At 32.8% G+C, this 12,849-nt stretch overlaps 1 protein-coding gene across 1 annotated transcript; it reads left to right on the forward strand.

The window, feature by feature from the left end:
* Nucleotides 1–10,173: 10,173 nt before the first annotated feature.
* LOC110426115 (transcription factor MYB15-like) lies at nucleotides 10,174–12,176 on the forward strand. Its single transcript, XM_021441223.2, has 3 exons — nucleotides 10,174–10,405; nucleotides 10,746–10,875; nucleotides 11,440–12,176. The coding sequence occupies exons 1-3, from the start codon at nucleotides 10,273–10,275 to the stop codon at nucleotides 11,972–11,974; spliced, it is 798 nt and encodes a 265-aa protein (XP_021296898.1). The 5' UTR covers nucleotides 10,174–10,272; the 3' UTR covers nucleotides 11,975–12,176.
* Nucleotides 12,177–12,849: the final 673 nt, after the last annotated feature.

Raw genomic sequence — 12,849 nt, forward strand, 5'->3', positions numbered from 1 at the left:
TGCACATATTACACATTTACTAAGGCGTGCATTTTTAATACCAAAACTTAAACCTAGTGATTGAGTTTCCTTAATATAAGGAATGCAAACATATCTTAATCTGCCATGCCATAAATTATCAGAGTTAATCATGTAAGTAGAAGAAAAAGAACTTTCACTTAGTACATATGAAATGTTGAGTATAAAAGGTCCCTGATTATAATGCCCGTTGCCCACAAAGACATCATTCTTTGTCATTACAATCTTTTCAAAACCAAAAAACACTTTGACCCCTACCTTGCCCAATAAAGCCACAGAAATGAAGTTTGCTCTTATATTAGGAACATGCAGAACATCATTCAAAGCTAGGGTCTTGCCAGATGTGATCTTGAGCAATTTGAGAATCACCACGATATATTATTTGTTTTCCTTCCCTTATTGGAGTATAAGAAGAAAAGGCAATTCTATTTGCACAAATATGCTTAGTGGAACCTGAGTCCACCACCTATTCTTTCACACTAGCCACCATATTGGCTTAAGAAATGACCATTGCAATTATGTCATTAGATTCATTTGCTTCAACCCAGTTGAATCTTGGATTAGTAGGTTTGTCATTTCCCTTTGCTCTCTTCCTACATTATGTTGCATGATGCCCTAGCTTTCCACAAACAAAACAAATACCTTTTTTTTTTAAGGTGGGAGAAGTAGCTTTAGGTTTATAATTAGGTTTATTATTGTACCTTTGTTAATGATGCTGGATTTTGCCTTGCATCGAATTGGCTTTGGTTGCAATCCCTTTAACATTGAAGACCTTAATCTCTTTTCGGTTGTGTCTTCAATGATGATGTGCACAATTAAGTTTGCAAGTGACAATTGCTTTTGCTTGTGTTCCATTTCTTGCTTGTAGTCATTAGCATTCTAACAACTTCACAATCAACAACCTGACAACAAACTCTTTTTGTAAGTTGGTATTTCATGCTTTCAAGTCATCCACCAACTTGTGATATTTATTAATTTGACTTTTGATATCTTTATCATCAATCATCTCCCAATAATAGAAGTTTCCAATCATGAACTTTTGTTTCCTAACATTTTCAGCAATATATTAGGCACCCATTGAATCCCATATTTGCTTTGCTTTTTTGTAAGGACTGTAAACGTCAAATAGCTCATTAGAAAGTGTGCTAATAATTGTATGTCTACATACCTTATTTGCATGCATCCACTATTCCAGCTTACTGACATCGTTTGGCTTGGAATCGGTTAATGTACAAGCCATTCCATGAATATCAATGATGGAAACAATGTTTTCTTGCCACCTTTTGAAATTTTTTGCTCTAATAACAAGAATTTCATCTATTCATGTTTTAATTTCCTCAGTGTTTATTTATAAATTTGTTGTTCATCAAATAGATGTTAAAACAACTTTTCTAAATGGTAATTTAGAAAAAGAAATTTATATGGTACAACTCGAGAGACGTGTTCTTTCTAGACAAGGAAACAAAGTTTGTAAGTAATTAAATCTTTATATGGCTTAAAACAAGCACCAAGACAATGGCATGAGAAATTTAATCAAGTTCTTGTTAGTAATAGATTTTCTACTGTTAGAGTTGATAAATGCATGTAAATAAAAATTATTGATAGTGAATGTGTGATTATTAGCTAATATGTTGATGATATACTTATTTTTTATACATGCATTGATGTTGTCAATCAAATAAAATGTTTTTAAACTTTTAGATTTGATATGAAAGATTTGGGAGAAGCCAATGTTATATTGGGTGTTAAAATCGTGCGATGTGATAGTTTCTTAATGCTAACATAAAAATATTATGTTGAAAAGCTATTTACAAACTTTGGATATTTTGATGTCATACTTTTGAGTTCACCTTATTATACTAATACCCAATTAAAGAAAAATAAAAGTGATAGTATCACTCAATTTGACAATACTCAGATTATTGAGAGTTTGATGCATTTGATGAATTATACTCAACTTTATATAGCTTATGATGTGTGTAGACTGAGCAGATATACACAAAGTTTCAATCGAGATCATTGAATTGCCTTAAGCAGAGTAATGAAATATGTGAAAAGCACCATAAACTATGGTATTTTATATAATGGATTTCTTACTGTATTAGAAGGATATAGTAATGCTAACTAAATCTTAGATTCAAATGAGACAAAATCCAAAAGTGGATATGCATTTACCCTTGGTAGAGGTACTGTAACTTGGAAATCAATCAAACAATCAATAATTGCTAAATCTACAATGGAATCAGAATTTGTAGCTTTAGAGTTGGCTAGTAATGAGACTGAGTAGTGAAGAAACCTCTTAGCAAATATTTCATTGGGAATAAAACCAAAACCTTTTGTGCCTGTGCATTTTGATTACCAAATGGCAACAGCCATTGCAAAATAAAACTTTCACTAGTAAAAATAGACACATTTGTTTAAGACATGATGTAATAAAGCACTGCTTAAAGATAGAATTATGTCCATTAATTATGTGAAGTCAAAACTAAATTTGGCCAATCCTCTAACTAAACCTTTGGGAAAAAAATTAATTAATGATTCATTAAGAAGAATGAGACTTAAGCCAATTGAGAAAAATCAATGATAATGACAACCCAACCTATGTGAGTGGCGATCCCGTGAATTAGGTTCTTGTGGGTAATAGCAGGCTATTTGTTGATAAATTAATGCACTATTAAAATTATTGTCTCTCATATGGTGTGTAAATAATGCAAAGACTGTAATGAAGGAGGAGTTGAGTTAAACACTTAATGAATTCTATATTCTTTATGGGTAGTGTAGTAAATTGCAGTATACAGTTGATGGAATCACCTATATAAGTATAGAGTGGGGCCATTCTTTTGAGAATTGTGACAAATTATCTAGAGCACTTATGAATAACCAGGCATGCACATGGCTTATTCATGCAAAACTGTAATTAACAGCAAAAATTATGGTGATGTAATGTCATTGACGAAAATCATATTTGACATAAAGAATTTTTTGTTCATAAAAGTTATAAATTTCACCAAAATTTTGTGATTGATATTTCATTCTTTCTAAGCCTGGTTCATAGCCGAAAAAGCACTAATTTTGATGCATTACACTCTAGTGAGATTAGACCTAGCAAAACATCTTATTATGAAACCTTATGAAATATGAGGGAGATTGTTGGATATAGAGTGATATCTCATAAAGTTTCTATCCCACATTGCTTAGGTACAAAAGATGTTAGTGCTTTATATAAGCAAACTCATCATGGGTTTGTTCTAAGCAAGAAAAGAAAGTAGGCTCGTACGCACATGAGATTGGGCCAAGCTTTGTGAAAATGCGAATTCTCCCCCCCCCCCCCCCCCCCCCCCCTTTCTCTGCGCATGAGTATATACGTGGGTTAGAACCAAGTGATATATTGTACCTTGGCTATTTTTTTTTATTTCTTTGACCAAGCTTTTTTATTAGAATTTGATTTGATCTTTAACTATTATAGATTGATTGTTCAGTAACGTTAAGTATCCTTCACATTCATTCTTAACTCAATTTTCACTATTTCCTCTTCTTTACTTAGCCTTACTAGGTTTTTTCTTCTTTATTTTCTGCAATTCCTGTATATTTGATAGTTTATACAAACTAATCAAGAAGAGTTTGTTGAATCTTAAAGGATGATCACTTTAATCCTTTTACACCGAGTTTCATACTCCAACAAAGCATAAATTATCCTTAAAGATAGTATATCATGCCTCAAACTAGTTTGAGTTGTCATTTGCTTTCATGTTTAGCCAACGCATACACACACACACTTATTGTCACTATTCTTAGATTCTTGCATTTTTACCTATTCTATTCTTGTTTTGTTAGTCTTTTCACTACAACAAATTTAACTTAAGATAGCACATTTTAAAAATGTGCTACTAAAAATATTTTTAATAACACTTTTTTATATTTTTAGAACATTTTTGTCTATCTAACTTCATTATAGAAAATTTTAGATGCATTATGAATAAAATATAATGATAGAAATTACATACACTAGTAAACGTTGTACTTTTTTATATTACTACTAAATGTGAAAAAAATGAAATTAATAGTTTAAATAGCTGCACTTTTAAAAATTTTACTATACAAAAAAATATGTCGATGTAATTAAAATTTAATTTTTTTTATAGTGTTTCCAAATGAAAGTTAACAGTAGTATCTATAAATGTGTCTAGAACTATATTGTTCAATCACTCATAACCTGAGTTTTGGATGTTTCTCTTCGATTCTCACATTGCTTTCTAGTTTTACCATTTTTTTAATCATATAGTTACTTTATAGTATCAAGTTTCTTTTATTATCAAAAAAGTATTTAATGTTTAAGTCTAGAGGTGGAAAAAATACTTAAAATCTCGTGCAGATTTTTGGAAGAAATTTGAGGTTGACTAGAGGTTAAAAAGCTATTGCCAATAAACTGTCTTAATGATGAGAGGAGCTTAAAGTCCTAAGTTTAAGTACCAATTTTTGTGAGTTTAATTCAATTTTATATTGGTTCGTTTAATTAGTTGATTTGTTTATCCATTTATTCCATAGATGCAATATGTGATATATATATATATATATATATATATACGTGAAAGTATTTGATTGTAATTGAAATTTTATTAAAAAAAATCTATTCAAAAATTAAACTTAAACATAAAATAATTATCAATTAAAATTATTTCTGAAATAATGAAATTGTCATATTAACAAGGAGAAGGGAAAAGGAAAAAACTTAAAGGGAGTTTAATTTTAGATGATAGCAATCAACTTGTTTGAACTTTAATTTTGACATTTTGATCAATGATTCAAAATTTTGTACAGTACGTCAACATTTGTGCTTTTATTATTATTATTGTTGCTGTTGTTGTTGTTGTAAATCATGCCAATTGCAATCAACTGTGATGTGTGTGTGTGTGTATATATATATATATATATATACATATGTGTGTGTGTATGAAAGTATTTGATTGTAATTTAAATTTTATAAAAAAAATCTATGAAAAAATTAAACTTAAAACATAAAATAATTATCAATTAAAATTATTTCGGAAATAATGAAATTGTCATATTAACAAGGAGAAGGGAAACGGAAAAAAATTAAAGCGAGTTTAATTTTAGATGATAGCAATCAACTTGTTTGAACTTTAATTTTGACATTTTGATCAACAATTCAAAATTTTATATAACAGGTCAACATTTGTGCTTTTATTATTATTGTTGTTGTTGTTGTTGTGGTAGTATATCATGCCAACTGCAATCAACCCAAATTGGTGTGGTGAAGCACCTATTTTGTCAGAAAACTAAGTGCGAATAAATTGCTCTTGGTCCCTGATTCCATTTGGAAACTCAATAGAGATAAGACTACTAATTGAAGCTTGTTTATAAATGTATATTCTCTTATTTGTTGTAAAATAAACGAATGGAATTAAAGAAACGTTCTACTTGTTGGACTAGAAACTGACCAAAATCACTAGATAAAGGAGATGTAGTCACTTAAAATATTGAAACCGACTAATTGTCTCCATGTGTTGCTTGTTGAGACTATTTTTTGGAGGTGATACCTTCGTTCATGTAAGATGGTATAGTAGACTAATAGTTTGCTAAGAAAATCCAAGTCTTTTCTTAAGAAAGGCCAGCCCGGCCAGCTATCCAAAATGGATGAAAATGTTTGGATAACTGAAACCCGTTTGGATTGGATGCACGGGCTGATAGCTAGTAAGTTGCTGTCCACATATCTACTAGATAATGCCCTACCTTGGTCAAAGCTAGTGTTTTTTGTTACAATTGCTTGGATTTGTTTCTCATTTGTTACCAAAGGAAAGAAGTTATCAAAGCTTAAATGATTGGGCAAAACGTACGTTAAGCATCAAGGCAACACACAACGTTACAATTAAAACATGCAGCTGAGAAAATTTGGAATGGATGACCCTTTTCCATTTCTATATTGATCTTCAATCCTTATATCCGAGGCATGAAAAGCGTAGGTTTGCATTCTTTGGAATTCGTAAGTTGGCATATTCTCAAAACAAGATATCCCAATAAGGACTTCGCAGGTTCCCAGTCCATTAGGGCTTAAGAAAGTTGGGGCCTGAGCTGCTTACTGGGCCATGTCCTGCTCACTCCCAGACAAATGCGCTCGGTCAAGTCAAAATTCCACTGTTTTCATTCTTTAGTCATCAATTTGAGTCTCTTTTCCTCTTCTTTCTCTGTTATTTCTTTGATAACTATGTTATAAGTCCATACTCAAGTATTTAATATATTAATTAATATATTATTTTTTATTTAAATAATAAAATTTAAATTCCTCTCTTTTCAATTTAAAAAATATATATGTTGTGACTTTAGAATCTTAAACCATAACTTTAGAGGATTCGTTTTTTTCTAAACTTTTTAAGTCTGAACATTTTGATTGAACAAAGTATTGAGCACACTTGTCAGTCAGGGAAAAGGGAAAAGTTGGGATTACATTAGCCGTGTGGAAAGGCTTGCCCAAGTCCAAATTTCCTGAGGTTCTCACCTTGTCGAAAATTATCAGGTGCGAAATAATTTTTGAACCACTCGCTGCCTCTGTTTGACGCTGAATAACAATGTTCGATATCAATATAAGCATTAATTTACGCTTGACTATGTCCAAATTCCCCACCTCTAACGTCACATTGGCCCACTCTTATATATTTCCATGTTGTAATATTTTTTAGTTTATATGCATTTGCAAAAGAATCACGACTTATACAACCTTACTTCAATATATACTGCAATATTATCAATAAAAAATCTATTTAATAATATAATTCACGGTAAGAGTCAAGATCAAAAGAACTATTAAAACTAACTTGACCCTCAGGAACGCGTATACTCTATTGAATATTGCCATACCTGTTTTCTCATTCAATGAATTTGGTTGAGATTTTAATAATCCAAATATTAAACTTTAGCCCTTTTTTTCTTCTTTTTTTTTGTGCTGTCTCGACTATCCAGCACTTTCCTTAGACATGTTTTTGGTCCCATCGATATTAATTAATAACTACTATATGTATAGCTTGTACTGTTTCTTCCTACATACTTGTTATTGCTACTTTTTTTAATACAAAATAAAAATTAAAATAAAATATTATAATTTTTTAAAATTTTGATCAAAATTGCACAAATGTATATTAATTTTCAAAATAAATACTTTATAAAAAAATATTTCAATGGACACATAAGTATAATAGTTAGTCAATCATTAATATTTTTATCAATTTGTTGACAAATAAACGTAAAAAAATAATTTTATTCTTAATTAATTCTTATAATTACTATTATCTAATTTTATTTTATTTTGTTTTATTAATTTAAAAAAAAAAAAGATCTCCCCATCAGGGAGCACCAATGCTCCCTTCGGAGAGCTAGATCAGGGCTCCCACTGGAGCATCAATGCTCCCCTCCTTCGGAGAGCACCGGCCAGTGTTTTTTTTTTTTTAATTTTTTTTATTTTTTTAAAAATAATTTTTTAAATTAATAAAAATATTTAATCTTTTTATTTTTAAATTTTTATTAACTGTGTTTGTGTTTTTGAAATGAAATATCTATTTTAAAAATTAATAAATTTTTGTCTAAATTCAATTAAAATTTAAGAGAATTGGAATATTTTATGGTAAAAATTAATATCAACCCACGAAAAGGACAAACTGATGCTTCATTGCACTGGGGCGACGAAGACAAAGACATCATTATCCCTCTTCTTTTCCTTGTCCTGGTTGACTCAGTTATTGTTACATTTTACCATTTAAATAAAATAATTATGGTAAAATAAGCATCCATTACACTCAAAAAATGAGGTAGAAAATAAATAATAAGAGGAAAAAGTCTTGTTATTAATATCATTTTTATATTCCAACTGCTGGGAAGCATTATCGGGAAGACCTCTGACATTGAGCTAGCTGAAAAAAGTTGTTTTTAGTAAGTAACCCACGCTTGTCAAACTAATCTAAAATTAGAATTTTTTTTTTCACATTAAATAGATTGGGTGCGCCACTCGTTGTGTTATAATTAATCTCGTCTTTCAAACCTCTTTAAGACTTTCTAGAATCTATGGCTAACATGTCTTTGAAAACGTAGATTTTACCTATGTAGACTACACCTTTGATATACTTTGTTTTTGGAAGTCATTGGTTTTTCATTTTAAAATGAAACATCATGGATCACTGTCATAAGATTCATGTTTAATTAGACTGAAATCAAGTTTTCCATGTGAGATCTCCTGGCTTGGGCTAACGAAACTGAAAGTACCCAAAGGATATGAGGCGGAGAAAAGTGTGAACCCATGACAAGTTTAGGGACTTGAGGGTATTCATTAAATTGGTTCCCATTTTGATCGTGTCCTGCACTTAAGTTGCCTTCATTTTTCCCTTTCCCAACTTTCCAAAAATTGTTCATACCAATTCAAAAATCAAAACAGCTTTTCCAAAGCATTCAAAGGGACAGTGACTTTCTCTTTTTGCCTTCCACGAAAAGCAAGATCGAAGATTATCTAGAAATGAGGTGAGTTTGTGGCCACTTATTGCTGGATTAAAAGCAGGGGGATTAAAGGCAAAGCCGAAACTGGAAAAAAACATACAGGGCCTCATTAAACATGAATCTAGCACTGGGGAGGCTCCACTGCTTATGTGGTTGGTTCCTTCTTATTTCCGGAGTCGATTCTTAAAAGATTTTCCATTGACTGGTGCTAAACGTGACTCAAAAATCCACGGGGCATGGTCAAGTTCACACGTGATGTGGAACCTCTTCCTATTGTCACTTGTAATTAAGAAATCACACTGACCCTGCCAGTGTCCCTTTGCACCTTGTATCACAAAACATTTTCTGGACTAGATGAACCTGGTCAAGGGATGATTAATTACAGTTTTCTTTTGGGTTTAGTTAATTGCTTTCCTTTAGTTTACCTAAGAGGCCTAATTGAATTGAATTCCTTGATGACTTTCAATGAACCCCTCAAATTCCGTGTTAAAACTACATAACAAAAACAATTGTCATGAAAGAGCATGAGCTATTGTCAACGGACAACAGAGGGGGGTTTAAACCATGAAAACAAAACTGTTATTTTCGGGGCTCTTCATCAGGTAGATATATGAAGAATGAATTGTGGGGCATACACTTTTGGGATCAGCATTCATTTCCAGCTCCGGCCACTCATCACTGATTGTTGTCGTTCATTTGAACAATGAAAAGCTGCATGTGCAGAGTGAAATGTGATAACAAAAGAATCATGATCCTCATGGAGTGAAACAAACTTCTCAATAATGTCCTACTTTTTGAAGGCAGCATCTAGACCACAAAAATATTTGACTTTGTTCTTCTTTGGATTGGACTTGTTGTCAGTACTCTGTAGTTGCCTACTTGGTACAGTGTATGGAATAGCACTCAAAAACTTTCTTATGTGTGGTGCAGAAAGACTTGTGTATTTTTGTTTCTCTTTTTTCATTTTATGTATTTCTTACTTTCTTTTGTGTAAAAGTTTATATACGTTATAGTACCCAGTTAGATGATGAATAAAGCATAAGATGTTGTCTTAATTACCACTCACTGCTAATATAACAGAGACCAATCTATAAAAGACAAGTGCAAATTGAATAAAATCATTGGTTCCTATGGAGATAGAGATCACCGCTAACTTTGAGATATAGCAGTTTCGAGACTTCAAACACAAAGCTGATGGGATCGGAAATGTGTATCGGATTATTTTGATCAATCAAGAACCTCCAAATCTACCAGTTTATATGCTCAAGAAACAATTTGCCAAAAAACGTGCTGAATTTCTGATAAATTCAACTGACCTTCATCGAAGTTTTGCTTGACCGAGAGCACAGATCACGTTTTCTGTTGGCTTGCTATGTCATCATGTTTCCTCGAAGCTCAGGTACAAAGTTGTTAATATTGTTTCAATACGAATGATGGTACCATACATGGGACTAGAGGAAAGCGACACCTTGTGAATTTTCCTGGATATGGACCACCGTGTAAGAATGCAGGGCTCTTTATTTATTAAACGCAAATTGGTATGTATATAACGCGAAAAATAATATGAAATGAAAAAACAATGCCATAATTTAAATAGTACAAGCAAAACGTGTAACTCGTTTTGGTCTAAAGTGATGGTAGACTATAAATAGCCGCCACTTGGTAGTTATGGACGGTGCCAGGGAAGCTGAAACTGAGAGAGAGGAAAATAGAGAGAAGCAGAGTGAGTGAGTGAGTGAGAGAAGGAAGGAAGGAAACATGGTAAGAACACCTTGCTGTGATAAGAGCGGACTTAGGAAAGGAACCTGGACTCCAGAGGAAGATAGAAAACTAAGTGCTTATGTCACCAGATATGGCTGCTGGAATTGGCGCCAACTCCCAAAGTATGCAGGTAAGGCAAGAGGAGTTAGAAAAGCAGACCTCGTTAACAATAATGTCTGATTTAGTGAATCTTCTTTCAACCGATCGATTACTGGGATGCCTTTTATCTGTAACTTGTGCGATTGCAAGAACCAGTTAATCTGTGGCTCGATTAAAGAAAATACTATCCTATTTCTTCTTTCGCTTTTTCTATCAATTCAGCTTTGGGGATCCTCTGCTGTAATGATAAAATATATAGCAGCAAAGTTTCATAAAAGAATGATTCTTGCAATGGTTTCTAGTTGTTATAATTAACCTCATTTGGTCAGTTTGGAAATTCTCTTCGTTTATCGTTTATCCTCATGTTTCAGGTCTGGCAAGATGTGGGAAGAGTTGCCGGCTGCGATGGATGAATTACTTAAGGCCAAACATCAAAAGAGGAAATTACAGCAAGGAAGAAGAAGAGACTATCATCAGATTACACGAGTCGCTGGGAAACAGGTATTTGCTAGTTGATAGTTTTTTTCCAACCTGGTTGAACTTATTTGTGATATATATAATAATTGCTCTGTATTTGTTGGCGTTCACATGATCAAAACTCCAAAACCATCGACAAACAATGAATCATGCAACTAGTCCTTAACAAATTGAATAGGTTTCTTTCAAATTTGGTCCTATGGACAAGTCGTAATTTGTTGAGCGCACAGATATTTTTTTACCCCAACTTTGTTAGCCCAATTACCAGTTTACCACCAAATCGTATGTATTCGAGCGGGAAAAGCATTATTATGATTTCTACTTTCTAGTATAGAATTTCCCCATCCTGAAAATGCAGTGTCGTTTACGTGGGACAACTCGAGAATCACAAGTCCATTAAATAATGGCTTCAAACACATTTTACCACTCGTATTTTGTGGAAAAGAATTTGGCTCACTACAAATTCTCAAGTACTAATCTACCCGACTGGCTATAGCAGTGATTTGCCCAACTTTCTTGAATAATCCTTTCTCATACTATTCCACAAAGTTATGGAAAGAGGGTCTAACGCTCTTGCAAAATATGCAGGTGGTCTGCCATTGCTGCCCAGTTACCTGGAAGAACAGACAATGAGATAAAGAACCACTGGCATACAACTCTCAAAAAGCGCTTTAAACATAAGCCATCAGTACCAAAAAATGGGAAAGATAACCCCCGAGATCCAATCAAGCGTGGGACAAGTAAAGAGACAGAATTCGAAACAAAGCTTAATAATCATCCTCTGATTAATTCCACAACTCCTCCATTAATTCTTGAAAGCTCACTATCATCCCCGCAACCAGCCACAAGCGATCAAAACTCCTCCATCACAACAGACAACACAATTGTATCCAGCAAAGACTCAGTTCATACAAACAACAAGGCTTTGCTTGAAGCCTATGAGGCTAATAGTGGAAATTTCTGGACAGAACCATTTTTCTCAGACAGTTGTTATATGTCAAGTGATCTGTTGTTACCCATGATGGATCCTGCACGCTATGAAGCTCATGAATTTCCTTTTCTTGATGGAGAAATCTTATGCCCGTTTGGTTTCTACGATCAGCTTCAAGGCTTGAACTTCTAATTAAAACAGTAAACCCAGCTTTGTTTATTGGTTTTATCATCCCTATGTTACTTCTTGTTGATGGGATTTCTGGGTCTTATCTTACTCGGCCTTTGTTTTGTCTGAAGTGATGTATGGGACTGTAAAGAGTTCGCTTTTTTTGTTTTTTGAACAGATAAGGAAAATCTAATAAAAAGACGAAAAAAAAACCAATTTCCTGCTTTGGGCTTTTGTCTATGCATGGCAGTGCAGTGGTATAACTATTCCAAGAAAAAATAAAGTGTCGTACTCGGGTCACTGATTTTTTTAAAGGCGATTTGTTGACCTTTTCAACCAAGGTGCCATTCTAAGTTATTTCCTCATAGAAAAAGACTTTCCATGGCATCAACACTTGGGTTGGATAGTGAAGAACTGTACAATTATCAAAAGATTGACCACACAATTCTACATGCGGTTAGGGCCTACATGGGTAGTGATCACTGATGGTTCTTCCAGCCTTCAGCCTGTCTTGAATGGTCAAAATACAAAGGTGATAACCCGGCACTGAAAGTAAATAAAGATGCAGAATTGTTCTTACGTTGGACTTAGTTGTGGTGTAAGTATAAGCAACATAACTCGCTACAAAGAAAACAAAAAAGTGTAAGCTACAGATATGACAAGCATGATTGATCAATATTCGAGTGAAAAGAGCCCTTTCTAAAGATACCATTGAGTGTAGACAAAAAAAAGAGATGCCATTTGAATACTAGTTATTAACATCCTATTTAAGTATTTTTAAACAACTTTAAACATACAAATATACGTGTACAAACATATATATAATAATATTTATTTTCTTTGAGGTAAAATCAATTATTTAAAATTACATGAATATAGCTTATCCCACGCTAGCTAGC

Source organism: Theobroma umbraticum, unplaced genomic scaffold, assembly GCF_002168275.2.
Source record: "Theobroma umbraticum cultivar Fairchild unplaced genomic scaffold, ASM216827v3 scaffold_30.0, whole genome shotgun sequence".
NCBI lineage: Eukaryota > Viridiplantae > Streptophyta > Magnoliopsida > Malvales > Malvaceae > Theobroma > Theobroma umbraticum.